Consider the following 27,514-nt stretch of genomic DNA (forward strand, 5'->3'; position numbering starts at 1 on the left):
CTAGTGATTGGAGCTCTCATCAAGTTCTCATCAAGCTCTCATACAAGTGAGGGGTGCTCAGAAACCAGATCCCAATGGCACAGCCCCGTCTCTGGCGTTCTGTCCATTTCTTCCCAATGAACGCGCAGTTCCCCACCCAGGGCTGATAGTGTCACTGTCACAATGAGGCTTCAGCTCTCACCCCACCCCACCTGACTCACCCCCTGGAAAGTTACCGTCCTAGTCAGGGGTGACTCTCCCCCATGTTTGGTTATCTGATCATTCCGGGCAGATCTGATTTTTCCCCACTCCCCCTCTACCCCTTGATTGCCAAATGACCCAGAAGCGAAGGAGTAACCTGGGCCTGAGAGGAGCTATTTAACCTGTTTTCATCTGGGGGTCTCTTCGGGCGTCGAGTGGCTCTTTGGAGGCTTCTTTCCCACTAACAGGCTTAGCTTTCCTCCATTGTGCTTGACCATTGGGCAGAAAGACAGGAATTACTATCAAACCCCAGCCCTTCCTGACTGGTGCTTGTTGGTTTGTTTCTCTCTCCACCCCTCTGCGGCCGACAGACTTGGAGACGCAGCCGGGCAGAGTGATGGGCAGCGCAGGCCAGGGGCTGACTGTTCTGCCTCACAGCCGGCTCGCCCCACAGGACGCTCTACTGCTGACCGGCCTGGAGAAGACCCCCACTGCACAAGACCCCGATACCAGGAGTTGGAGTTCCCTTGACAGTCCCAGCCCCCCGACTACACCCGAGCAGACCCTGCCTAATTTCTACCTCCACTACTTCGATATGCTCTACTCCGAGGACACCAGCTGGGTGCTCAAGGGCCTGGGGGAGATTCCTCAGGGCAGCGGCCCCGTGGGCAGAGGCGAAGGGCAGAAGGAGCCGGAGCAGTGCCCAATCATCGACAGCCAAGGCTTGGGTCTGAGCCCCGATATGGACTACCAGGATAGCCTCCACCTGGAGGAGCACTCACTGGAGCAGGTGCAGAGCATGGTGGTGGGCGAAGTGCTGAAGGACATCGAGACCGCTTGCAAGCTCCTCAACATCACAGCAGGTGGGTGCCCCCTTCTGTCTCTCTGCTTTCGCTCGGCGGGTGGAAGAAGGGCCAGGGAGAGCTCAGGGCCTTGTCGTGGGGAGACCAGAGGTGTGTGGGGGGGGCTCCATACAGCCGTGGAGCTTTGCGCTTCTCGCTTGCGGGTTCGGATTCGGCTCGGCAGTGGGTGAAAGTCAGTGGTGGCTCTTGCTCCAGGACGTCTGTGGAGTGGCTCTAGAGTTCCTGGTCCTCCACAGTTACCAGAGAACACCAGGATGTGCTGTGTGAGCAGGTGTCCCTGGGGCAACTGGCACTACAGGCTGGACCCGAAGCCCTTGGAAGGCAGTTGGGAGCTTCTCTGTGAACTTTGGGTCAGGTCCTAATTGTCCCCCTTGTCGGCACTCTCAGCAGAGAGGCCAAAGACTGATTTGGCCCTGGTGGCTGGCCTCCTTCCTCACCCCTTGCGGGGATTCCTCCAAGGCAGAATTGAGTTCCGTTTCCAGAGGCCATGGATGTTGAAGGAAAGACACCCCCGCTGGTCTCGGTGGACTTCTCCAGCACTACGCTCGCTCAAACCAAAACAGCCACGCAGATTCTTTTTTTTTTTCTTTTTTTAAACCCTTTTGCTTGACAGAAATGTAAATAATCCAACCCTTCTGCTGGGTTGTGAGCGAGCAAGTGAGTAGGGCATGAATTAAGTCCTGGGAGGGCAGCATCTGGCACATCTGGATCTCATCCGTGCCAAAAGTTTTAAAACGAGTGGGACTGGGAGTGGGAGAGTCTAAGGCCTGATCTCCACCTAAAACTTAGGTCGGTCTAGCTACATTGTTTGGGGCTGTGGAAAAACTTCACGCCCATAGCATCATAGTAAGATCAACCTAACCCCCAGGGAGTAGACGCAGCTAGGATTCGTCCATCGCAGCTGGAATGGTGGATTACCTACATCAGTGGAAAACCCTTTCCGTCGATGCAGGAAGCATCCACACTACAGTGCTGTAGTATAGACATGATCCAATATTTCCTATATCAGTCGTCCAGACGCTTCCCACCAGCCCTCCCATAAGACACAGACTCAGTGGCAGGGAGAGCTGGATTTACAGGAACTAACAAGTTTTCCCCATCTCCCATGTCTAGGTCAATGTGAAATATATTTCACTGGGTTGCAAGGGGAATCTCTTCCCCCGGGGAGAACAGTGTCTTTGAAGTCACGTGCGTTAAGCAAGTGGAAGGCGGGTGGGGAAGGGAGCAGCCTGTTTTTTTTTCCCCCTTTCTTCCTGGCTAATTTCCCCCTCCGGGAGTTGGGAGAAGGGGTGGTGGATTGTTGAATGTCAAACAGAACTGTCCTCTCGGGTGATTCTTCTGTGAAAAAGAATAAGGGCTGGGGCTTGCTTTTCGTTCATGTCAATGGTAAAACTGCCAGTGACACCAACTGAAAGTCAGGTTGAGTTGCTGGGGTGTGATAGTGAAACCTTAAAGTGCAACACACAAACCATGGGGAAAAGAGTCATGCCAAAGAATAGAGGTGGCATGGTGGGAAGGGATTTATCCCTCACTCCCGATGTGAACACCCTTGATTTATGGTGGGGGGGGGGGTTGAGAATCTGGACCCAAACATTGCATTCTGGTTCCCCCCTCCCCCCCCCCCCAAATAATTCAGCACGTGTTTACATGCAATGGCATGAGCAATCAGTGGAAGTGCCTTGCAGTACAACAGCCTGCAGTAGGGCTGCAGCCATCTGGCCCCAGCCGTGATGGGATTTTGTATGAACCAGAATGGGACATTGAGCAATCTGGTCTTCAAAGGACTGGATCAAGCTAAGGGCCGGAGGCGGCTCCTGTCTGAGTCAATGGGCATTTTCTCACCGAATTCAGTGGGAGCAGGAGCAGGGCCGATGAGTGGCCATCTTGGTCCAGTGTGCGAAAGGGCACCATGCACATCCTCTCGTGCCAAAGAGCCAAACCCAGTAGCAAGCGAGGGCCCCTTGTTGTCCCGGCTCCAGCACCGACGGCCCGGGTTGGGGATCTAGGGCCTGTAGGAGAAATGGCTGGTGCCAGAACCAGGGAGTCCCAGCTGAGCATTTTAACCCCTGCCTTGCACTGATGGGAAGGACCCTGCAAGGTGCCAGGCAGTGGGGCATCGGTACTGGGACCAAAGAGGGCAAAGTTTCCAGTAGTAATGAACAGGGATTGGGGATAGGGATGTCTGGTTTACCTGGGATGAGTTTTTTTGGCAGGATAAACTTTGGGCCAGCTCCTCAGGCGGAGGGGGAAGGGGCGTCTAAAGTTACTCAGGGTGTTTCTAGCTGTAATGCTGGCGCGGGGACTGAACAGGAATCTGAGATCCAAACTCGCTGGGCTTTGAGGTTCAGAACTCTGGCCTGTCTCTCTCTGTTTGAAGCATTTTGTGTATCCCATGAAGTCTCCTAAGCATCTATAAAGCAACTGCACTGAGACATGAATAACATTGGACCGGATCTTACACTGGTCCAATGGGCATTGCTCTTCTGAAGCCAGTGGGGCGATGTTGGCACCCTCCAGCTGAAGCTTTGCCCCTTGCAGCGTGTGTGAAGCTGATTCGCCCTATTCCACGTGTGAGCGCAGTAGCCACTTGCTGGATCCACGGCAATGCTGGGTGTCCCTTAGCCAGATGCTCTTCAGAGGGAGCTGCTGTTTCACAGACAATGGCGCTGGGGAACAAAGTGATAGGACATGCAGAGGAAAAACATGTCCATTTAGGAGAACTAGCCCTTCTGGCAGGTCATGCTGCTGCGGCTTGCGCCTTGGGTGTGCGGACCGTTGTGTTCTCCTATCTGGATTGTTCGTTTGAAAGTGTGCTTACTGGGTGTGGTGCGTCTGATGCCCTCTTCCCCTGCACCCCTGTGACCTGTGGGTGTTGAGATCGGTTGACTGGGGTGGGATTCTCTCCCAGCAGGCAGGAAAGGGACCTGGTTCCCAGGCAGATGGGGCAAAAAAGGAGGTAGGGAACCCAGGAGAGGATGAGAGGTCGGAGATCCAAGTTTCCAGTGATTGAAGGAGACCGAAAAAGGAGGGGCAGCTCTCCTTGCCCCAGCCGTGAAGAAGGGGGAACGGGGAGGGACTGCTGCTCTCCCAAGCTCAGGCAGCTCCCCTCCCCCTTTAGCACAGGAGTGGGGCTGTGTTCCCTCTTACTGTAACCCCTGCAGAGTGTTCTTTCAAGGGAGGTGTCCCCTGGTTGCCCTGCTCACCAGGAGTGGGGGCCGCGCTTTCTGTTTCTCTTCCCCAGATCCGGCAGACTGGAGTCCAGGCAACGTCCAGAAGTGGATCTTATGGACCGAGCACCAGTACCGGCTGCCCCAAATTGGGAAATCTTTCCAAGAGCTGTCGGGGAAAGATCTGTGCGCCATGTCAGAGGAGCAGTTCCGCCAGCGCTCCCTGGTGTGCGGGGACGTGCTGCACGCCCACCTGGACATCTGGAAATCCGGTATGAGCCGGGGGGAACACAGCAAAGTTTCCTCTGCACTAAAAAACTTGGGGGCCGATGACCAATTATCTGTGACCCATTCATGCTTCCTAGGGGCTTTCGGCTCTCTCCTGTGTTACCCGTGGCCCTTGTGTGTGAATGGGGTGCTTTGTAGCTGGTGGATTCTGCTCCCCTAGCATGACGCGTGGGCCCTCTCTGACCCTTCGCGTGCTTCCCTTCCAGCTGCCTGGATGAAGGAGAAGGCTGCACCTGGCGAAGTGCGATACTGTGGTGAGTTTCCATCTTTGGCAAGGCCAGAGAGGGAGGAGGGCTAGGGGGAAGCTAGATGTGAAGCAGGAGGGTCAATGAACCTGTTTCCCCTCTTACGATTCAGTGATGGGGTCCCCAGTTATTTGAGGGGTTGCTTCTTGCTTAATCAGGATCAATATGTTAATCATAATTAGTTCTCTGAGTGGTAATAATAAAATACTATTTATTAGTTAGTAACAGTCTGGTTAATTAGTCAGTGACGACTCAGGTTAATAACAAGCTCGAAGGGAAATGACTATCTGATCTATCCCATATACTTATATACCCCTCATTACCCTGATATCTGAGCATCTCACAATCTTTAGTGTATTTATTATTACTAATTTATTATTTGTATTACGGTAATGCTCAGGAGGCTCAGCCACGGACCAGCACTTCACAGTGCTAGGTACTGTACAAACGCAGAACAAAAAGATGGCCCCTACCCCCCAAAAAACTGACCATCTCAGTCTTTAACACGCACCTGGGAGGCAGGGCAGGGCTATTATCCCCAGGTTACAGATGGGAAACTGAGGCACAGAGAGGCTAAGTGACTTGTCCAGGGCCACACAGGAAGTCTGTGGCAGAGCAGGAAACTGAACCTGGGATTCCCAAGTCACAGGCTATTACCCTGCCCACTGGACTGTCCTTCCTCTGATCAGATGGCAGTAACTTTTGGCCACTGATGATCTGGGCAAACTGAAGAGGAACGACTCCCTCTGTTCCCAATCCCCACAGCCTCTCGCTCCTCTGCTGGTGGCGGCTGACTAACAGCTGGCATGTGCTTCTTTTCTGCCGCAGGGGGTGACGAGAGCTGGACAGACAGTGAGGTGGACTCCTCCTGCTCAGGCCAGCCCATCCACTTGTGGCAGTTCCTCAAAGAGCTTTTACTGAAGCCTCATCACTACGGACGTTTCATTCGCTGGCTCAATAAGGAGAAAGGTGGGGGCCGTTGACTCCTCCTGGGAAAGTCAAAGCCACTTCCTATACCTATGGCATAATCCTCCTAGGGCCTGCATGGTCAGGTCTCATAGCATGAGTACTCAGCTGGGGTGGGCTCCGTCACAGGGGTCTCATAAAGCTCTCTGGGCCCCATTCTGCTGTCATTACCCCGTCAATGCACCGGGCCAGATTTTCTGCCCTACTCTTCTTTGCATGCAGAAAATCAAGCCCACTTACTCCCAATTTCCCTGGTGTGAGTGAGATCAGAATCAGTCCCTATGCCAGGGTGTGTGTATGCCCGTTGCCATAGGGCTCGTATTGTGGCAGACTTGCAGCTACGTCAACGTTGCGGCCCAGGCTCTGACACCCTCCCCCGAGCCCAGTGCTGACCGTCTTCACAGCTGTTCTTCGTGTGCGCCACGTGAGGTTCGCTGCTGGGGTGGATGTACCCACGAAGTCTCTGCCCCAAAGACTTTACAAAGCAGACAAAGGGTGAGAGGGGACCTGGCTGCCCAGAGAGCAGGAGTCACTTGCTTGCATCCACCCAGCAGGACAGTGGCAGAGTTGGGAATAGTCTAGAGTCCTAGTCTGGCACTCTGCCCGCTAGATTATGCTGCCTCCCAGGTGCCCTGGGTCCTCCCCCGCATCTTATATTATTGCCTCCTTTTTCTCTGCATGTTCATCGGTCAGGTATATTCAAGATCGAGGACTCTGCCCAGGTGGCTCGCTTATGGGGAATCCGGAAGAACCGGCCCGCCATGAACTATGACAAGCTGAGCCGCTCCATCCGGCAGTATTACAAGAAAGGGATCATCCGCAAACCTGACATCTCCCAGCGCCTGGTCTACCAGTTTGTACACCCCGTCTGAGATGGGGGGGTCAGGAGCAGGGGAACGGACTGACCTCCTGGTGGGATGTGGGATCCCTGTAACCGCAGCACCCCAGACCGCAGCACCTCCACTCCAAAAATATAACTGCCTTTGACAATTGAATACGAAGTCTAAGGTTGTGCAAGAGGCTGGAAATGGATCAAATTTGCCAGATGAACTTCAGAGCTTCCAACCTCCCCCAGGCTACGAAGCGTGTGCGTTGGGGGGAAGAGCCCTGGCTAGCAATGGACTGCCTGTGAAATAGAGTGTATACATTTAATTCTGGGGCCAATGAGTATGTGTAGAAAGCCCCCTTCTCCCTCTAATGCTTTGGTGTGAGGGAACCAAGTGTGTGTGTGTGGGGGTGGGGGCATAGAAATTAGGGGGGGTGCGCTGCCTGGAAGCAACGTCAGATCAATAGACGTTAATGTCTGACTGTTGTGGATGAGATGAGGTGTTTTGGGGGTGGTTTTTTTTTTTTTTTTTTGGTTTGTTTGTTTGTTTTTGTTTTTTTTTTTACAGGTTTTCAAGTCTTTGGCTGTGTGAGAGGCACCCATAGACCAGGTGCCTCTTGGCAGAGGTTTAAGTCAGTGGCATATTGGAGGTCATGCAGCAAAGGGGAACCCAGGAGTCTTGCCTACAAATCCCTTGCTGCGGGAACATAGGAATTATCATACTGCATCAGACCGCTGGGCCCTCGACAGTGCTCCATGGGCAGCCTCTTTCTGACCCTTGACCACCACCCCTGCTTTAGTGAAAGGCGCGGGTACCCCTGCGGTGCTGGGTGACTTGCCCCCAGGGGCAGTTTCTTCCTGATCCCCATCAGAGCCTGGCTTCTGTCCTGAAGCTTGATAAACAACCCCACCACCGCATAACATTTAGTGATGGTCAGATTCAGCCTCTCTTTGGTGGTCGTTTTCCCTTCCAGGTGGGGAGCATGAGTTGTCCTGAACTGCCCCCAGGATGTTGCCATGGCAGTTCTACAGCTCGTTGCTTTTTTCTGGTCCCCAAAGCCTTTCTCTGCATGTGGAGGACAGGTGTACCTCCCTCAGCCAGCCAGGAGCCTTTCTTTAACAGGACAACTCCCATCACGAACGGCAAATCCAGAAGGGGGGCAATGCGTAACCTATGGAATAATCTATCAGAAGTAGTTCCTTCTATGAGCTAGAAAAGTAGCTGGCCAGTTCAATCATTAACTGATGGTGCTGCTTCTTTCAGGATAGAAAGATAGCTGGAGACTGCCCGCCATTTAGGCAATCTCCCCTCCCACCCACCCCCGTCAATTCCTATTTACATGTGTTCTACTTGTCAACACCCCCAGCCTTGTGTGGTGTCGTAGGAATGACCTAGTATTTGGAAGGGCTCTGAAAGCCCGCAGAGAGGAGCAATGCTCCGGTGTAGATGACTGCCAGAAGAACTGACGGTTATCTGCTGGAGATACTGCAGCTGGCGCGTTCGCCTCTCTGCGTGGCTCATTGGGAAGTGTGTCAGCAGTAGGAAGCCGTGGAGGTTTGCAGGAGCCTGTGGTGTTGGGTAGCAGCCTCATAACTGGCTGGTGTGTCCAAGAACCTCTTGACCATCCTGCTTCTCTTCCTCACTAAGAAGCAGTTCTGAAGTGCATCCCTTGCTGCAGGCCAGCTCATTGTATCAGACAGAACCGCTGAGAAATGCAGGAGGCAGTTTCCCTTTCTCTGAGTGCCTTGCTCCTTGGCACCCTTCTAATACCACAGTCCTAGAGTATGAGGTTAGTTACGCCAGTATAAATCTGGAGTAACTCTTTGGGCTTCAGCCAGGTTACTCTGGATTCACACTGGTGTAAAAGGAGATCAGAATCTGGTCCAAATGTTATTTTGGGGTCAAGTTCTACTACTACCTAGCCCCGTTCATCTCCCGTTGACTTTGTCCGGAGCAGCACCAGTTGTAAACCAAAGACCAGCCCGGCTGATCTTGCAGGGGTTCTAACTTGGGGAACGTCTAATTGGGCCAAAACCCTGACACCAGACTCAGATCTGAAGTGACTGAATTAGCCAGTTTTTCATGTGTACTTGGCTCACTGCAGTAACCATTTTCCGGCATTGTGTGTGAAAGGACAAAGTCACCCATGCGCAGGATGTGAGCAAAGCTCATTTGAAAGGAAACACAATAGGATCATACACAGCAGCCTTCTGCCAGGGCTCACGCTGACCCAAAGCTGGGACGCCCTGGCACTTGGATGCATGAGAAGGCCCTCTGGTTGAGCTGCAGGGTAACACCATAAAGCTGTTCTGGGAAGCATCGAGTCAGCAGGCTTTGTAGTATGTTGCATTGCCTGCTGGACAGGTTGCCGTACTGCGCTTCTGCTTGTGAAGTTTATGCCCCAGTTATGCTGGTTAATTTCATAGTGACATCGCTGTCTTGTTTGTGACAAATCTGCTGCCTCTCCTAGGCAAGCAAAGATGGGGGAAAGATCCAGGCTGCTTTTGGAGCACTGGGTGAACAGCTAACCGTAGTTTCAAAGGTGGGTAGAGGGCAAGCACAAAGCTGAGTTGGCTTTTTGTTACCAGATATTCAGCTTATTTTATAGCAAGGCTGTATTCTGCCTCCTCAATTCTACTGGTGATTAAGGGAATTCACTGGTGTTGGAAGGGGATGGGGCAGAAGTCCTGCAGACTGACAGTATAGTCTGGATACTAATGAGGCAAACTTTCCTACCCCCCCCCCCATCCTTTCAGCTTCAGTCCTGATCTGGCAGTCCCCCTTCTAGTGTGGACTGAGGAATTCAGTCTCCATCCGATATGGACTCAAGCTGCAAACCTTGGAGCCAGATTTCAAAGTCCCCAAAGTGTTTGAACCTGGGCTTTTTGATTTGGCTCATTATAAAAAGTGGAGCCATTTGCAAAATTCAGATGAAGGTTTGGATTCCATCCTCTACCCGCAGGAGAGCCAGCACTTTGTTTCAGCCTGCATGTGATCTCCATGCCCCATTCAGGCTTTAACCTTTCTGCTCAGATTGCCTGCCAGCTAGGAACCAGTTGTGATGGCTGTTCATGTCTACTAAGAAGTGGACAGAGACCCACTAAACTCATTTCCTACCAGCCACTGGACAGGACTTTCTTGACTGCCTTATTCTTGTACCTATTTTTAAAGGGATTTTATTTTTTACACCTCTGCAGTTTACTCCCATGGGAGAACAAATCAACAGAAGCTGACAAGATTATAACATAGAACTTGGACAGAGGGTAGAGGGTTGTTTAAACTGTACATTTCATAACAGGCCACGTTACCTGGTAATGTTGATCTTTGATATTATAATTTTTTATTTGTTTTCTTTTGGTTTTGGCTGATGAGATGTTGTGGTTCAGGTTCAAATGAAGAGTTTAGAAGGGAGACAAAGATGTCTGTGAAATCGCTTGTAAGAGTTTAAAGAAAAATATACACGTGTTTTGTTTGTTTTTTTTTTAACTTAAAAGAGCTGCCTGTGTTGGCTGCTGCCTTTGTATTTCTTTCTGATAATTTTGTATTGTTTACATGTCAGAGTGGGCGCTAAAGTGCTTCTTGGCTTCCCAGCATGTTGTTTCATTGCCTTGAAGCTGTGATGCCTTGGAGGGGGAAGAGGGGAACAGCTTTGTGTCTTCTGAAAAAACAGTGAAATTTGTGCCTCGTGAATATTTGTGTGGGGGGGGGGTAATGGAAGATGTGAAAAATTGATATGAACCATGTGGCTAATAGGTGCCTTCCCCTAGCTGAGGATCCCTACAGTAACCTCTTCCCTATTACAATGAACAATGGTCTAGTTTGGTTTTTTTGAGTTTTTTATGTTTGCAGTGGAAATGGTGTATGCAGAGATGTGCAAAACAAGTGTGTTTCCTTGCCTCTGTGTATGAAAACGTGTGCGTCCCTGTGTGTGTGTAGGGAACATGCACCTGTGTTTGTGCTCAAGTGTGCATGGTCAGGAGTGTGTGTGCATGAACTCTCTGGGGCAGCAGTAATAAACTCCAAGTGTAGGGAGCAGTTGTTGCTCTCCATCTTGATTTTTTTGCTATAGCAACATAAAGTCAAAAGTAAACAAAGCTGCCCTTTCTGCCATCTCTGTCACCCCACCCCAGCCCAGCAAACCTTGTGCTGTGTTTTGTCCCTTCCCTAGGAGCTACTCCGGATTGCCTGATCTTCCCCGAACTCTTCAGCCTTTCTTAGTTGCTCGTCTGGATGTGATCCTTTAAATCTGGGAGGGACGAGCACCAAAGTCAGGGAAGTGCTCGGCACTGCCCCCCCCCCCTCTGAAAACTGGGCCCCTTTAAGATGTCTCAAGTTAGGAACCCCTAATCACAGGCCACTTGTGAAAATCTTGGTCCCTAGATCCTATTATGCTTTCCCCGGCCCCCCATCTCTTTCCCTTATTGCTCAGGGGGTGGCACGTTCTTGCATGAGGATGTGTGTGAAAATGTGCACTCATGCCTAGGTGGCCCCTTTGCACGATCAGGCCTCCTGCCCCAAAGGTTCTGTCTGTCCCCCTGGACTACTGTGCCTTTAAGGGAGTGGGTAAGGGCACCCATGCAAGAGGTGACCCACTGGTGCTTAGCACCCCCAGTAACCAGGCAAAACACACTGTGCATGAATAAAATAATCCTTTTTCTTTATTACTGTATTTTTTTGTTCTTTATAGAAGAAGAGGCAGCCTTGCCTGCCAGATCCATACTCTCCTTCTCCTAGAATGCAGCTTTGCTCACAGTAACACTGTTAATTACAACCTCACGATTACCCACAAGCCCGCAGGCCTCTAATGGGAAACATTAAGCAAAGGAAACGCCCCAATTTCTGTCCTCTCCCTAGAGAGATCCATGTAGAGGTATATACACACAGTTAATGACATTATCTCAACCACTGGAACCTCTGTTCCCTTCCGTGAGAGCCCTTGAGATTTCCCTGGCCATAAAGGGGCAGTGTCCAGTTTAAAAGCCTCATAGGTCAGGTTTGTCTGTGCTTAACCCTGCCATTTTCTGGTGGTGGTTCAATCCTATGGGGAAAGGAGGAGGGTGGAGTGCTTGCAACATAATTTTGCCAGGGCAAAGGCTTATGGCAAGCCCTGAACGCTCTGCCTGTCCCACTACCCTGCATCTAAATGTAGAATTGTTTTCCTGGCACCTGTTTGTGCGCCTGTTGCGAAACTGTTTCCAGACCTCACGTTAAATACTTTAAATATTCTTAAGCTGTGTCCGAGAACCTGTCCTACAAGTGAATCAGTTCAGGCTGTCTTTCCCCAGGGGTGGAGCCACTTTAGGTCTATGGGGTTCCAACCCATTCCAGGAAGCTATTGGATAATTTAGGGACCACTCCTGCACCGTGCAGAGGGGGCCCTAAACTCCTGCTTTGCACAGGGTGAATTCAGAGTGCGCAGCATCTCCTAGGACTGAGCTCTTACTGTGTGATTCACTCTAGCGTTTGACTTGGTCTTGCTTGCCCCTTAGGGAGTTTTGGCATCTAATGCCTTCTTCAGGTGGGAAACTCTCCTGCAAAGGACTTCTACCACTAGAAGAAGGGCCCACTCTCTGGTTATTGCCGGTTGTCCCCAGCCCAAGACAGTTCAGTCCTCGCCAAGGCTGGCTGGCTTGGCCAACGGGTCCTGTGTCTTTTTCTAAAGAGAATGGGGCCAAATTCCTCTTCGATATGGCTCTGCTGACTTTACTGGAGCAATGTAAGAGATTTCCCCTTTGCACCTTACATTCCATCTTGCGTTTCCCACTCTCATCCCTCGGAAGCTGAGGTAAGTTCCCAGGCCGTCCATTACAAACTCACATCACTTCACCCACACTGAAAACTTTCATCCACTTGCCGTAAGGGCTATTTCTTTTGTTCCAGCTGCACCGAGGCCCTGGAGTCATTGCATTAGAGATGTACTGAGCTCGGCAAAAACAAAATAAATCCTAAGTATCCTTCTCCTGCTGTTCCAAACTCAAAACTCCTCGTAGCTGGAGCATGGGAAATGGCCCACCGAAATATTCCTGCAACCCAACACCAGGAGCCGAGCTGGGCCAAAGGGCTGGGTGGTTCTGGGGACTGGGTTGACCCTGGCATTTCAGGCTGGGGGGTGAATTGGAACTAGCTTTGGCCTTGGTTTTGAGCATGCTAAATCCGGTCCTGGTTGACTGCAGCCTACGTGGGAGGCGATCTCGCACACCCAACCTGATCTGGTGAGACCCTGGGCTCAGAATCTTGCAAGTATCTTGGCTTAATCCTGACAGCAAAACTTTAGACCCCCTTCTGGCTTTGGATCTGACTTGGAAACAAAGCCCTATCGGCAGTATCAGGGATTTGAATCCAATCCCTCTGCCACATCAACAAAGGATTCATAGCGGATGCCCTGGCCCATCTCCCATGAGGAGTGATAACAGAGTTGGTCTTAGCTGCAGAGGGCCTTTTCCACCTTTTTCCTATCCATGCTTGGGCCTGCTCCTGCCAACGGGTTCAGCTTCTGAAGGCAGGGAGGTGACTCAGCACGTTGTAGTGCTGTGTTTTCAGAACACCCAAGTCTAGCTGGTCAGAGGTACTGAGCACCCTCCAGGCCCGAGGAAGTCACAAGTGCTTAGGGCTTCTGGAAACCAGGCCCCTGGTTCTCGAGAGTCTCTGTATGCACACAACAGGGCCTGCTCTGCCTCTTACGCCTCCAACATGTGCAGCGATACTGTAGCGCGTAATGAGTGGGGCCCCGGCAGCGGTGGAAGGGGGGAGAGGAAGGCGGCAAGCTTCCAGTGCAGGATGGGGGTGGGGGATGTGCTGCCCCAGCTTCCCCCACCCCGGCCACACTGGGGATTGAGAAATATTCCTTCTCTTATTCCTCACACCCCACTGCCTGCTACAGACCACTCAGAAATAAAGCTCATCTTGTAAAAGATGACAGCTACATCTACACTGGGAGATATTAGAGCACAAGAATCAACGAAGGATTAAAATCCATATAACATTTACATAGCTCAGTTACTTTTTTTGTTATTTTTGTCGTATCCACAGTAATACAATCACTATATATATATATATATATATATATATATGTATCTTTTAAATTACACAATCAGTATACAAAAAACAGGTGTAATGCTGAGGCGACAGCATTTCCTTGACTTTTTTTTTTTTTTTTAAACTAATGGAAGAAACAGAGCTGAAGGTTGGAGAGGTCTTGTCTATGTTATCCAGTATGCAGCACATTTATTCGGGCAGGAAGAACACTTGGTCACTGGAGTCAATAATTCATGAACTAAACAAATTGAGGAGGAGGACATGGAGGGGAGGTGGATGATGATTTTGAAGACGACAGGGGGATGGTATGGAAATAAATAAGGAATGATCTGTGGCTTCCTGTGGAAAAATCAGGGGGACCTGTTCTCATGCTCTGCTCAAGGGATGGGGGTGAGGAATGCAGATAACCTGTTACCCATAGGCCCCCTAAGGACCATATGGAATTTGAATCAGCTATAAAAATGTTCCCTGTGATTTTTCAGCATCTCCAAGACACAAGCTGTCCAGGTAGAGGCTGTTTAAGGAGCACTGTAGCCAGATGCTGAGAGGAGGCGGAGCAAGATGAGCCATGGCTCAACTGTGACTCATGGACTGCCCCTGTGGGGCAGGAACAATGGAAGGATCCAGCTGGTGAAGTGGTCCACGTGCCAAAGATGTAAGACAAGTGGCTGGAAGTCCGGGGCGATCCAAGCTGAGATGTCGGCTGGAAGAAGGAATTGAAGCTCACTGGAGAAAAGCGACTGGGAGGGGAATGGGCTGCCACGCATTCAAAATGGGTTATTTCCCACTGAGCTTTCCCACTCTCCGCTGAAAAAACAAACCAGCTGCATGAGCAAGCACAGGAAGCTAAGCTCCAAGGTGCAGGGCCAGGATGAAAAGGACCAATGGAGGCTGAATACCAATGGCGAGTTTACCCCCATTCCCTTACTCTCAGGGCAGAAAGCATCTCCTGAAGACCTGCCCCTGGGGAGTTGTTGAAGATATCTCTAGCGCAAACCTCTACCGGCCAGTATTTTTTTGTCCTGAATAGGTGGGAGAGATGATTTGTCTTGCTAAATGCTGGCGAGAAATCTTCTGAATGGCTCTTCTCTGCATTTGGCATTGATAGAGGCTCACCCAAGGATTAGGAAAGGAAATACGTGGTGGGATGACAAGGGACCCAACTTCTTTGCCAGGTGGGGGAAATAGCTTTGATAACTAGGCTTGCTTTTGCCAGCTTCTCTCCTGGGAAATTTTTGGATTAGATTATGTTGTGAGCCTACTGAGCGACACCCCTCCCATGTTGAGCAGGAAAGCTGCTCCCTCCCCTGTCGGCTTGCATCCCAGGGGTGTTAAATAATAAATTACAGAAGGGCTCACAAATGGAGCTCAGAACAAAACTGCTGCATTGGTTGGCTCTAGGGTTTTAGGTTCAAGCTCAGGTCTAGCGTAACCAGTAGCGATAACCATGTGAGTGAGTAGCTGTGTGGTGGCTTTGATCTTCTCATGACCTCTCCCTCAGACAGGGGTTGTTGGTGTTATCAGGCCACAGCCACTGGGAAATGGCCATCCCTTTTTCTTCCCCCCAGGGGACGCTTCACCCTTTTAACAGCTTCTGCCTGCTGGTCTGTAGCAAAACCTGCAAAGGAAGACGTTCTAACACTGGCTCTGTTTGCCATGGGACGCAAGCCAATATTCACTTCCCCGGCTCAGCAGAAGCAGAAGCAGAAGCAAAAGAAAGTGTCCCTTTCTTCCATGGTCCTCCCTTTGCTGTCATGGCTTGTGGAGGGTTAAAACATTGGTTTTTTTTCCATAGCCCTGGGACGCAACCTTCCTGCACTTGTGGGGACTTCCCAACTGGCACTGATGGACGAAGCCACAGGTATTTCCCCCGTATGGCAAGGTCAGCTCCTTCTGGAAGGGCTACAGCAATGTAATGGCCCCTTTCCTCCCTGGATCAGAGTTAAAAACCAATCCCCAGCCTCTTTCTTTAGCCGTGCGGAGACCTTGGTTTTTCACTCCAGACAGATTTTGCTTTGATGCTCTCTTCGCTGTGGCATTTACTCTTTGGTTCCCGCCCACTGCTTTTAGGCTTAAAGCTGATCTAACTGAGGATGGTGTAAATCCGGAGTCAGGGCAGGGATGCTGACAGATTTACACCTGTGAAATTGAGATTGGAATCTGGCCCTACATGCTTTACTTCCTTCTTTTGGGGCCGAGTCCCAGGTTCTGCCCCGTGTTTCCAACTGTGTGCGCTGCCAGGTCACTCCTCCCCACACACCCTGTACCGTAAGTCAGGTGGAGGGGGGAAGAAAGCTTGCATGTATAAAGGGCATCTCTTTCACCCATCCGCATCGGGTTGGATTAAAAATAAAATCCATTCTCCACCACATTCTAGTGCAAAGACTCGGACAGCAAAGTCTGGTCCCACCTTCATTCAGTGGCAGAAAAATAAGCCCCCTGGTGAGATTCCTGTCCCACGAAGGAGATCTTGATTCAGGCCCAAGATTCATCCCAGGCCGGCACTCTGAATCACCCCAGCTCCTGTTGCTGTTACGAAGTGGTTTCCAATAGTGGTGAAAGGGGGGGAGCAAATCTCCGATGAGTCTAATAGAAGGGGGTGATGCATTTCAAGGCCTGATTTGCTCCCTCCCGGTGTGCAGGCCTCCATTAGCTTTCACAGGCCCACAGTCCTCTCCACACCACAGCAGTGGATCGAGCTTCTCCCGAAGAGGGAGCCAGGTACGTGCTTGAGGGTTCATGGCTGCTTTGGTTCCAGAGAGCCCAGGTGATTCCAGACACTGAGGCCTTCCCCTCTCAGAATGGAAAATCTGTACAGCCTTGCTGGGAGCTTGGACTGAGGAAGTGCCGCAATGTCGCTGAAGAGCATTGGAGGGAAGTCTTGGCTGAGTCCAGAACGGCGCTCAGGACGACAGGAGACCAGAGATCACGCTATGCTGATGCCTGACAGGAGGAGGAAGACCATACGCATTAAAAAAAAAACAGAAGGTTCCCACAGCTTTCAGTGGGGGTGAGGAACCTTCCCTTCAAGTCACAGGCAACCATTCCTGCTTGCAAGATAGTAATGAGCCTTAATCCTTGCCCGGCTTGAAGACTCGGTAATCAGCAAGAGGGGAGGTGTATGGTGCATGGATGCGAGGTGGGATGAATGAGAGAGGGCAAGAGATAGGTAAGGGGATGTTTTTCCTTTCCTTCCCCAAGGAAGGAGAAACTGGAGAGCCGAGGGCTAGGGAGGGATGTGGGAGGTGAACATAAAAATCTAGGAATAAATAAAAGTGGTTAAACTCCATTTCCTCTCATTTTAATTTGATTATGTTCAAATAGGGCCAATTTGACCGGTCCCAGCAGTTTAAGCGCCGTGCGGTTTGGAACAGTTCCAGCCAATGGGAAGGCGGCTCATGATTACAGTATCCTTAAAACCCAACCAATCAGAAGCCCCCCAGCAAATGGGCTCATTGGTTGGGCTTTAGGAGCGTGAGGTATTGGCTTCTTGCTTTGAATAAAAAGAAGGACAGACAAGGTCGCTCTTTTGCTTCATATTATCTTAAAAGAAAGAGAGGCAGAAAGGACAGTATGCAAAATACTCTTCAAAGACAGCTCTTAAAAAAATAAAAGCTTGGTCGGAAAATATGTTTGAATCTCTAAGTGTGCAGAGTGAGTGACCAGACGGCAAGATGGCTGGTTGGCTGGTTTAGAGAGATGAGGACAAGGGAGGGTTTGTTCATTTTCTGACAGCAATGACGAGAACACCACCAGGTTAGATAGACTCCACATAGTTGGCTGGGTAAAGGCCGAGTTGCCCATTGTCTAGACGCCCTTTGCACCATCCTTGTTCATCTTCTTCACCTAATTTGGTTAATTCATCACCTGAGGCGAAAAAACAAAATTAAGAATTCATTGCCCTTTGTCTAGGGCCCTCTTTTCCTCAAGCACACTCCGTGGGGCGTGAAAGGCAACTGAACCTGGAATGTCCAGTACTGCGCACTATCACCTGAGCTGAAAGAGTAACTCCACTGGCAGCTAGCAGTAGTAGGTACTTATCTAGCTACTGGAAGGCGCCATGTAACACAGAGAGAAAACGTGAATTCCATGGCTATGGGTGTTGTCCCCCAACTTCCATTCTATCCCACCCGAGGTTAGCGCATAACTTTCCCCAAGTGATTCCCACTGGAGGGACATGGTCCAGTGTTAGGGTCAGGCCATGGGTGAGGGTTTTTTGGAAAGTGGGAGCAGAACTGGGCATGCCTGGTTTGTGTTATGTAAGGGTGGGAGGGGCAAAAACCTCCCTCCTTCCCTTTTCCCATATGTTCAAGACAGATATGTGTGAGGGTGGATAATTCAGAAAGGGTACCACTAAATTGACTCAAACTTTCACACAACCCACCAAAAAAACCCTCACAGGTCGCCCCAGCCCCACTGCTGGGCAGAGGCCTCTTAAAAGGGTCAGCTCCCACCATTGCAGCCTCCCTCCCCCAACTTCTGCTGGGCCAGGGGGCTAGTGGCAGCTGCCTGGCCGGCCCCGTGCCCTACCCGCTTTGAAGCTCAGCTCATCCTGCTCCTGCCCGTCATAGTCATACAGAGCCCGCACACGTGCTCCCTTCCCTGCCGTCTCCTCCTCAAAGGGGTTGGCGCCGCCGTTGGCCTCGCCGGCGCTGAAGGAGTTGCCGCCCTCGTCGTCAGACCACTCGGCAGCATAGGTCTGGCTGCGGTCGTAGCTGCTCACGCTGGGAACGCAAAAGGGGGCAGAAAGGGCCGTGAAGAGAGGGAGGGAGGCACAGACTGAGGGGGCAGGAGAACGCCGGTCACCGCAGACAAGGGACTGCACAGAAAGGCAGCTGCCTTCCCCAGATAGGCAGCTGGGGGTCTCGGCAGGTGCATTTCAGGTGACAAGTGGCTGAGACGCACTGGCACTCGGATCGCTGCCCCAGAGCCAGGAAGTTACAGGACTGACACCAAAGACCCTCTGCTCTATCACCGCATATTCCCCCCCCCCTCAGGAACCTCCTGCTCTGAGGCACAACCACATCCCCTAGCACAACCTCCAGGGAACAGGAGGGCAGGAGAGGGCTGCTAAACAATGAACGACAGCTGTATGTGGCCCCTCCCCTCCCCTTCCTCCCTGTGGTCCAGAAATTGGAGGCCCCCCCCCCCATCTAACAGCCTGGTGCTGTCACCTGCCGCGGTCCCCAGCCAGTGCTGCTGGCTCGCCCACTCCAGTGGCGTTGGTCAGGGTCACCCCTTCGTTCTTCTTAACCTTCTCTCGCCTCGTTATCGTGTGTGTGAGGTCCGGGTTCCACTCCTGGAGACACAAAGCAACGTGGCCCCTGAGCTTCTGCTGGGTCTCGCCGCGCCCGCCTCCTCCTCACCCCCAACGCAAACCCCTCCCCATGGATGGCAGCCACCGCCGGAGTGGGCGCTTGGGATCCTCACCTCAAACTGGGGCCAGTTCATAGGCATGCCTGGGCCACTGGTGCCGCGGAACCACCTGAGGTCCTCCTGCGCGTCTGCCAGGCGGATGGTTTGCTCCAGCTCGCGGTAGACGTTGGCGTAGCTGAAGGAGGGCAGAAGCACAGCGGGAGTGAGGAACCCCGGGCGCCCCCTGCACTCACAGGCGATTGGCAAGCCGGGGGAGGACAGCAGGTACTTATTGGCAGAGAAGGGCTGCTAGGGGCTCAAAATCGGGAGGATGGTTTGGGACGACCTAGGAGTCGGGAACTCAGACCCGGCATTCCTCCTGCTGGCCACAGAAGGGAGCCAGGCCACCAGACAAATCGGCCGGGCGTAGCCATGGACCCAGCACCACCCTTAGATGCGCTAGTACCTCTGGGGTGAGCTTCAGGGGCTGGAGTCATTTCCAGCCCTGTCCCCTCCATGTGCCCTTAGAGTGAATGGGTCTGACAGGCCTTTGGGAACCTCTGCTGGGTACCTGAATGCACCCAGAGTACTCAGAGCCCCTGCACCGGGGCCTGGCTCATGGTCCACACAGAAGCCGACCTTGAGCCTCCGCTAAAGGAGCAGCCTGGCCCATCAAGTCACTGGAGACCCCTGTAGTTTCTATATGCTGCTGCTCTCGCCCTCCCATCCTTCCCCCCTCCCCCACGGGCACGCTTACCTGCTGTTCTCAGCCAGGTTCAGGTGCCGCTTGATGTCCAACAGCACCTCCTTCAGGAAGATGAGCCTCTTCTCCTCGAACTGCTGGCACTGCTCAAACACCTGCTCCATGCCCTCCATGTACTGGGGGGTGCACTTGTTCAGCTCCTCCAGCAGCTTCTCGTACTTCTCTTGGGCCTGCAGGCACAACCCGGGACCGAGGTTAAAGCCCAGGCCTGCAGAGATCCTTGCCTGGGCCCCGACAGAGCCGCTTCCCACCCCACATCCATCTTGCGATGAAGCCATCTTCAACTTTGTGAGAGCTGACTTTCTCTACCCTAACAGTTGCTCCCGCTGCCCCTGCAGCCCCACCAGTTGGACCCCCTGCACCCTGACTGCAGCTGTTTGGGGTTGGCTCAGGGACTGAGATCCTTTGTGGAAGGGGAGATGGGAGAAGTGGATATATCACCAGAGACCCTCTTCCAAGCACCAAAGAAACCAGTAGCCTCTGGTAACCTGACTCAGGCTGTTTCCTGGAGGAGACAGTGCGGTTCCAGGTGGGTTCCCCCATCTCCCCTGGTTCTATGTGACAGTGTAATAAGTCCTGCTGGCCCTGGAGACTGGAGCTATGTAGCTACAGAGCCGTGGCAGCGGGGCAAGCGTCTCCCACTCACCACGGACCCGGCAGAAGCCGTGTGCATGCATCTGGCCACCCTCCCCCTTCCCGTGGGGGCCGCAGCTCGAACCTTTTGCACATCTTGCTTGCACTTTTCCACCTTGTCCTGGAGCTTCTTCTGCTGGTCTGCAGTAATGGACTGCTCTGCCTTGCTGTTGGCTTCCCGGGTCATTGCCAGCTTCTCCTCTTTGCACGCCAGGTGGTAGGCTTTCTTGGCGGTCTCCAGCTGTTGCAGGGAGGTGGGGGTGGAGGAGGGAAAGAAGTCAGGGCAGATGTTTGCCGATGTGCTACACATCACCCTTGTCCCTTCCCCTAAACAGCTCTGCACTGCAATGGGGCTTCCATCCTGCCTTGGTGCTGGGTCTCCCCCGCCCTGCGAATGGAGACTTGGGCATGATTCTGTCTCATTCCACCTTCACCCAGCTGCAACGGTGTGTTCAGAACTGAGTCCTGACGGGGTCGGTGGCACAAAACCAGGCAGGTACCATGTGCTGGGGCAGCACCCAGGCGCCCCCGGCCTGGGTCAGGATCCCATTGTGCTAAGTGCTGTACGGACACAGGATGAAAAGATGGTCCCTTGATCCTGTCCCTGCCTCCTCAGTTCAGCCCCTGGGGATTTGGCCGGCTTCTCCCAGGCACAGCACGGGAGGGGTTGAATGGGGAACTCCATGGGCAAAACGGTCACCTCTCTGCCCCCCCCCCAGTGAGAATAACTGGTTCTCCCAATGGCACAACAGGTACCATCCTTTGAACACTAGGCCCCCCCACCCCTGCCAGCTGTGACTGGTGCCTCTGTGGTTATAACCAACATCTTCTTCCTAATCGCTCCCAAGATACAACCAGTACCTCTGGCCATACAGCGGGCACCTTGCCCCCACCCCACCACACCATCTGGTGCCTGTGCGGGTGCCCTGGGCACCTTGTCCCCAGCCCACCGGCCCTGGGGGTAGGGGCGGAGGGCTCTTTCCTCTCTAAACCCATCAGGCTCTCAGTGGTTCTCCTCTCCCTGAGCCGTCCCTCTCCACCCCGCCCCGCCTCCTACCTCCTTCATTTTCTTGGCCCAAGGTTTCTGCGCTTTCCGGAAGCCGTCATCTGCCTCCTTGGCCTCCTTGAAGCCTCCCATGATCTGCTTGTGGTAGGCGTCCTTCTGCCAGTTCTTCACTTTCTCGAAGTCATCATTCAACAGGTTGTTCTTCACGTCCTGATGCAGCTCGCTCACCTTGTCCGCCTCTGTCATCATGGCACCCCACGCCCTCTCCAAGCTGCCGTACTGTGGGCCTGCGAGATGGGGCGGAGGTGAGCAATCGGTGTCATAACAACGCTTGGCCCTTCGCTTGTGACCCCTGTCCAAGAGGTCCACAAAGTACCCTATTTAATGGCTGGGGAAACCGAGGCACAGAGCATGTGGCGGGGGTGATTTGTTCAAGGAAGTGCAGCAAGTCAGGGACTGAGTCAGGCATGGAACCCAGGAGTCCTGTTGGCCTGTGCCTGGTTCTAATCCAGAGGTCATGCTGCTTCCCCTTGTGAGGGCTGCAATGCCCATCTGGCATATTTCTGACTGAGATACTGGCAGGGTTAAAACCAAACAAGTTGATGCTTTGAATCTGGGACGACTGCTCAATTGGATACTAATCTGGGGCCATGTTACCCGGCTGCTCGCTATTCACAGTAACGGGGGTGAGGGAGAGAACTGAGACCCTCCTGCTCAAAAAACACAGGCTCCCGCCCCATGAGCTAGAGGAGAATCTCCATTAGCAGTGTGGGGCCTATGCCACGTAATCGAGCAGTTCTGATTCCATCCAGAAGAGGGCAGTGGGGCATGAACCCCAAGCCAACTCATTCTAGTTATTAGAGGACATCGAAATATAGATCTAAAGAATTCTCAGGGGGCAATGCAGAAGCCCCATTGCTAGGGGCCAATATCTCTGGGGTTTCTCCTTGGCAGAATGAATGTGGCCGCGCCCTCACACTGGGAAGGGCCGAGGACAGAGTCAGGGTCACGATACCTTTCTCTATCAGCTGTCTCCACCTCTTGGACCAGTCGGTCAGCTGCTGGGCATAGGCCTTCTCGATCTTGGCTCGCTCGTGGATGCAGTTCATCAGGTCGTTGCAGAGCCGGTGCCCATCATCGATTCGCTTCACCGTCCGTTTGTAGTTCCCCACCTGCCAGAGAGACGGACAGCTGGCTGGGTACAGCGGCTGGCTCTGGCCAAGCCAGACCCGCTCTGGGGCCAGGAGGGAATGGTGAGTGCCAGCACCAGGCCGAGATTGAACCAGGGGCAGGGGTGAAATGCTGGAGTGACTGGCTCTGGACTGGCTCAGGAGCAGGTCATTTAAAATGGGGTGTGAGAAAGTGAGGGAGGCAGGCCGGGTACTCTATTTTAATTCACCTTGCATCCCAGGACCCCCCTCGGCCATAGCCTCATGCTGCGACGGGGTGGGATTAGGACAAAACCAGGTGATTTATTTTCACACGTGACTTGAGACGGGATTGAAACGCTGCTCTCCGGAGGGGAGAGGCCCATCTACTGCAAGGCTGCGTGTCAGAGGGTCATGCTCGAAAGAACACGGCAGTCTCTCAATAACTCGTCCCCCTGTGCAAGGTTGCTGAGCTCTCTAGCACCCTACAGTTCAGGGAGAGCCCGACTTGGATGCCGAACAGCTGGGCGGGGAGCACGCCGCGCTGCTGCTGAGCAGGCCCCGCCAGCACACCCTTTTCATCGGCCAGTGCAGCAGCTATTCAATGCTCAGCACCAGCTCCCGCCGCCTTAGGCAGGAGACCGGGTTCCAACGTGATATCAAGCCGCCAGGGTTGTGCCTTGCTCATGGGGAGTTCAGCCTCCTGCGGCGGTGGTCAGGCACTGAGCATGAGGGTCTCTGCTGGCCCAGGCAGCAGGGGGAGCTTCCTATTTGTACTAGTTTTGCTACCTCAGTTAGCGACTGGAGGAGGCAGATGGCACCCTCTAGTGGCAACAGTTTGCTCAGAGCGAGCCCTAAGCGAGTGGAGATCACTGACTCTGGTTCTCTTTTCTCCTGCCTACCCTGCAGAGCTGTGCCAGCGCCTGGCAGTTCCACCAGCAGAGCCTACCCCGGGGCTCCCTGCTTGTTCGACGTCTCCCGGGGGGGACTCACCTCCCAGAAGCTGTCGTTTATTTCCTCTGCGGCTGCTGCAGATTCGTCATAGGAGCCGGACATGGTTCCTGGTCCTTGAGGTTTAATGCACACACTCAGCCGCTCTGTGATACGCACCAGACCTCATGCACTGGATGGAGGAAGGAGAGAGGTCAGCAGGGGGGAATGTAGCACTCAGAGCCCAGCCCTGCCAGCTGCTGCCAGGCGTTGAGAAAGCCCGTTACGGGCGCCCCCGCTGAAAGGCCCGCAGTTCAGTGTGTTACCTTCTCTGTAGCACCCCCCCCGCCCCCCCGAACTGCTCTGGCCCCATGGCTCTCCCAATGCACTTCGATCCCAAGCTGCAGAACTCCTATTCCAGTCCTGCCCCCTCCCAGATCTGCCATAGCACCTCAATCCTGATCAGCAGCATCCCTGGCTACCCTGAGCTTAGGTCTCTTGTTTCTTCTCATGCTTTGCCCTTGCTAAGGAGAGGTCACCTCGCACAAAACGGTCTAGGATTCCTCTGCTGCCTCTCACCTAGACTGAGCCATCCCGAAGAGCTTTTCTTTTGCGCTAGCTGGACACTACCCATTGTTTTCTGCACGAAAGTTTGTACATTTCTGGTTTCAGGTTTCCCTCCCAAAATTTTCCATGAAAAGGGTTTTTATTTTTTTAAACCAAAGCTGTAAATGTTCAGTTCAGTTTTTTCCCTGAAAATTGCCAATGAAACGAAACTCAACTAAACCACAAAAAATTTTTGATTAAAAGGCCATTTTCTCATAAAAAGACAAGTTTAGCTAGAAAAGCCCAGCTCCACTTTTTCAAACCACACCCCTTTAGGAATCATTTTGCCCACCAGTGAAATTATTATCATGCAATAATTAGATTGCAGTAACCCTCAGGGACCCCATTGAGGTCATGTTCCCACTGTAATAATAATGCTCTGCGCGTATTCAGCACTTTTTGTCAGTAGTTCTCAAAGCACTTTACAAAGGAGGTCAGTTTCATTATCCCCATTTTACAGATGGGGAAATTGAAGCAGGGAGAGGGAAAGTGACTTGCCCAAGACCACCCATACAGCCAGTGGCTGAGACAGAAATAGAATCCGGATCTCTTAAGTCTTAGTCCAGAGAGTCTAGTGTAGCCCATGCATTGTGAAGTAAATAACCCTTTACTTACTGGACTAAAATAAACCGTAATAAGTAAGTTGGACTGGTACAAGTTCCATATTACATGTGACCTTACAGACAGACCCTTAGACCACACTCTGGTACTAAAGGGCTCTTCTCCTGGCATGGGAGAGGAATCTATATGTCCATCCATTCTTTGGCTTCCCTGACGTTGGTCCAAAACCAGCATCCTGCCCAACCTTGGGAGCAATTCAGGGCTAACTCAGCCCCCTTGCAGCCCTGTGTGTGAAAAGGGCTGATGCCGCGCTGCCGAAAAGGGGAAGATGGCCCGATTTTTTCGGCGGAGGGTATTGCATGGCCCTTGAGCAGTGCAGTTTATGAGAATTTGGCCCGTCACCATTAGTGAGTTTGACACCCCTGGCCTAGAGGCTCCCAGTACATTCAGATATCAACAGTGTTAGGTTATGTGCATCCCCTACATCCATTATAACACCCCCCCACCCCACGCCACTCTCTGCACCGTACTTAACTCGATCCCAGTAGGAACCCTGCTCCATTCCAAGGGTTTACTATAGAACATCTGGAAAGAAACCCCGTTGCAGATCCAAATAGCCCATGCGAGGAGGCAAAATAGCCCACAAATAACCCATGGAGGCATTTAGCAGAGGAATCATCCCCTTACCCAGATTTCTTCATGCCCGGCTGCACATTCCTGCTGGATTGAATGGCACAAGAGGGGAGGGGGGGGGGGCGGCGCGGGGGTCAGATAGGAGGCTGGGTTGTGGTGATTGTTGGGGAAGGTGCGGGAAAGGGAGCTGAGCAACAGGAAATTCTCTTCTGGATATTTCAACCTAATCCCTTCTGATCTTCAGAAAAACTGCATCCCCAGAGAGTCACGTGAGCCTGCCAAGCCACGTAACCCTTTGCCGCTTTGCTAAAGGAGGGAAAAGGTGGAGTCAGAACAAGGCAGAGAGGCAGCCCTGGCCAGGGGCCTTGTGACAGGAATGCCAGCCGGTGCCCAGGAGAACGTTCATCTGCACTGGATACTTCTGAGTGGAAGGTGAAACTGGAGAGGCTGTGAACTTGGCCCTGGTCAACTCTCTTGTACCTGTGCCAGATGGTGCCCCCTGCAGGGAGAGGCTGGGACTGGAGTGGCAGTAAGCTTCTCAAGAGCCTAGGCTTGAACCCGTTCCTTAAAGCACTCCCTGTTGGGAGAAGCCGGGAGTGGAGTGGCAATGAGCTATCTTACAAAGTAGTGCTGATGGAGTGTATACATCACAGAGGAGCTCAACTAGCCTTTACAGGTCCCAGCTAGTAGGGAAGAAGCTGAGCCATGCAGCGCCTCCAAGAGCCTCCAGGTCCGTCCCCGGCCAGAGATACAGCCTCAGAAAAGATTCCAGGACCTTTGGCTTCTCTGGCAAACTATTTTTCAGAACATGCTTTCATCAGATCTCCTGAAAACCTCATCAGCTCAAACTAAAGGGCTGACCCCAAACCCTGGTTCTGAGCTGCCTGGGGTTTGAAATCTGGACCCAGATCCCCATTTTCTAAAGGGTCAAAGTGAAGCCCTAGAAGCTGGGTACTGGATGGACAGATTGGGACCCACATTTGACAGCAGGCAGTTTTTTGCCTGTACTCCTAGTCAGGGAGCTCATGGGTTTGTTTCACCAAAGCTTCCACCTGGCTAGCACCAACCCTAAAGCCCTCCAAGGGATTGCTGTTTGTAAAGGCAGCATCAGCTCCTGTTAGTTTGTTCTTAGCATGCTGACCTTCCCAATTAGCTGATGGATTATCTCCTCCAGGTGACAGTAACCCCTCACCTCCCAAAGCCAGCCTCAGGGGCAGGCAAAGTCTCTCAGAGAAGTTAATTATTAACAGCAAGTGAGCCTGCTCCTGGCCCGTCTGCAGTAAGTTGGCACAGGAAGTGCTCTGCAAAGCCATTTGCAGGCTGGAAATTCAACCACAGGTAACAGGATATGCAACAGAATTCATCAGATGAATGTCTCTGGCCGGTGTTTTGACTCTGACATAGGCTGAGCCTCGAAACAGAACGGCTCAGTGTAAGGGCACAGGGTTGTCACTCAAGATTCCAGTGCGAGCTGGGGAGAGAGCAGCAGACTGTAGGTGATCTAGTGGGGTGAGCTGCATTTTATTTTCATCACGGCTTACTGGGGCAAGTCACTTCCCTCTCTGGGCTTTGGTTTCCCCCTCTGTAAAATGAGGACAGGGATCTGTATTCTCCATTGCATGGCACTGTGTGACCACTGGAGGGAAATGGGTTACCTTCTGTGCTATTTTATGTGCATCCACCCGGTCCTCCGGCCACATGGACAAACGGTGTAGAAAAAATTAAAGCAACATTTCAGACCAAGTGTACAAATCCAGTAACAAATTCCCCCAGCGACGCCTGGCTCCTCAGCCAAAGTTCTTCCTCACCCTCCCTCCCTCCAGCTACTCATCCCTCTTCCAGAGAAGGTGGAGGAACAAACGGGCCTTGTAACTTGACCTGGAGTCCAGCAAATTCAGATGCTGGCAAACTGAAGGCTAAAGTAAATTCTCCAGCTAAGGAGGCCTCCTCAGATATGCACTCTCCTCTGGCTCCTGGCCATTAAACCAGAGGGGTATTACCCTGAATGTCTAGTAGAAAAAAGGGTCCCTGAGGGACCCAGGAGCCACACCATTTAGGGTTTTATAAGTGTAAATGAGCAGCTGGAAGGGAAGGGACTAGGGCCTCGCTCGCTAGGCAGGGTCCCAGCAGCAGGGAGGGGAGGTAGCCAGCCTGGAGGCTGGGAAAGGCTTGCTCGGTCCCAAGGCTGAACATGGTTCAGGGCTATAGCCTGGCTGTCCTGGGAGGGAGAGGGGCAGCTTGGGAACAGGAGCTGAGGGGGCTGGGAGGGGACTTGGCCACTGGGAGATGCAGCAGCCTGACCCAGGAA

The 27,514-nt window shown here is 52.5% G+C and overlaps 2 protein-coding genes across 3 annotated transcripts in view; one reads left to right on the forward strand and one right to left on the reverse strand.

Annotated features, from left to right (window-relative positions):
• Nucleotides 1–577: 577 nt before the first annotated feature.
• SPDEF (SAM pointed domain containing ETS transcription factor) lies at nucleotides 578–6,657 on the forward strand. Its single transcript, XM_067531738.1, has 5 exons — nucleotides 578–1,043; nucleotides 4,285–4,482; nucleotides 4,705–4,752; nucleotides 5,572–5,712; nucleotides 6,403–6,657. The coding sequence occupies exons 1-5, from the start codon at nucleotides 578–580 to the stop codon at nucleotides 6,579–6,581; spliced, it is 1,032 nt and encodes a 343-aa protein (XP_067387839.1). The 3' UTR covers nucleotides 6,582–6,657.
• Nucleotides 6,658–11,168: 4,511 nt separating this feature from the next.
• The window catches only part of PACSIN1 (protein kinase C and casein kinase substrate in neurons 1), a 51,251-nt gene continuing 34,905 nt past the window's right edge, over nucleotides 11,169–27,514 (reverse strand). For both annotated transcript variants that reach the window (XM_067531572.1, XM_067531571.1), the window contains exons 2-10: nucleotides 23,470–23,599; nucleotides 22,344–22,500; nucleotides 21,380–21,615; nucleotides 20,408–20,563; nucleotides 19,684–19,859; nucleotides 19,002–19,122; nucleotides 18,746–18,870; nucleotides 18,102–18,295; nucleotides 11,169–17,438 (exon numbers count right to left, since the gene is read on the reverse strand). In XM_067531572.1, coding sequence (XP_067387673.1) covers nucleotides 17,329–17,438; nucleotides 18,102–18,295; nucleotides 18,746–18,870; nucleotides 19,002–19,122; nucleotides 19,684–19,859; nucleotides 20,408–20,563; nucleotides 21,380–21,615; nucleotides 22,344–22,500; nucleotides 23,470–23,532 — 1,338 coding nt within the window. In that variant the 5' untranslated portion in view covers nucleotides 23,533–23,599 and the 3' untranslated portion in view covers nucleotides 11,169–17,328. The remainder of the gene's footprint in view (nucleotides 17,439–18,101; nucleotides 18,296–18,745; nucleotides 18,871–19,001; nucleotides 19,123–19,683; nucleotides 19,860–20,407; nucleotides 20,564–21,379; nucleotides 21,616–22,343; nucleotides 22,501–23,469; nucleotides 23,600–27,514) is intronic.

This window comes from Emydura macquarii, unplaced genomic scaffold (assembly GCF_026122565.2).
Source record: "Emydura macquarii macquarii isolate MOO-44397 ecotype Brisbane River unplaced genomic scaffold, CSIRO-AGI_Emac_v2 contig_3220, whole genome shotgun sequence".
NCBI classification, from domain to species: Eukaryota; Metazoa; Chordata; order Testudines; family Chelidae; genus Emydura; species Emydura macquarii.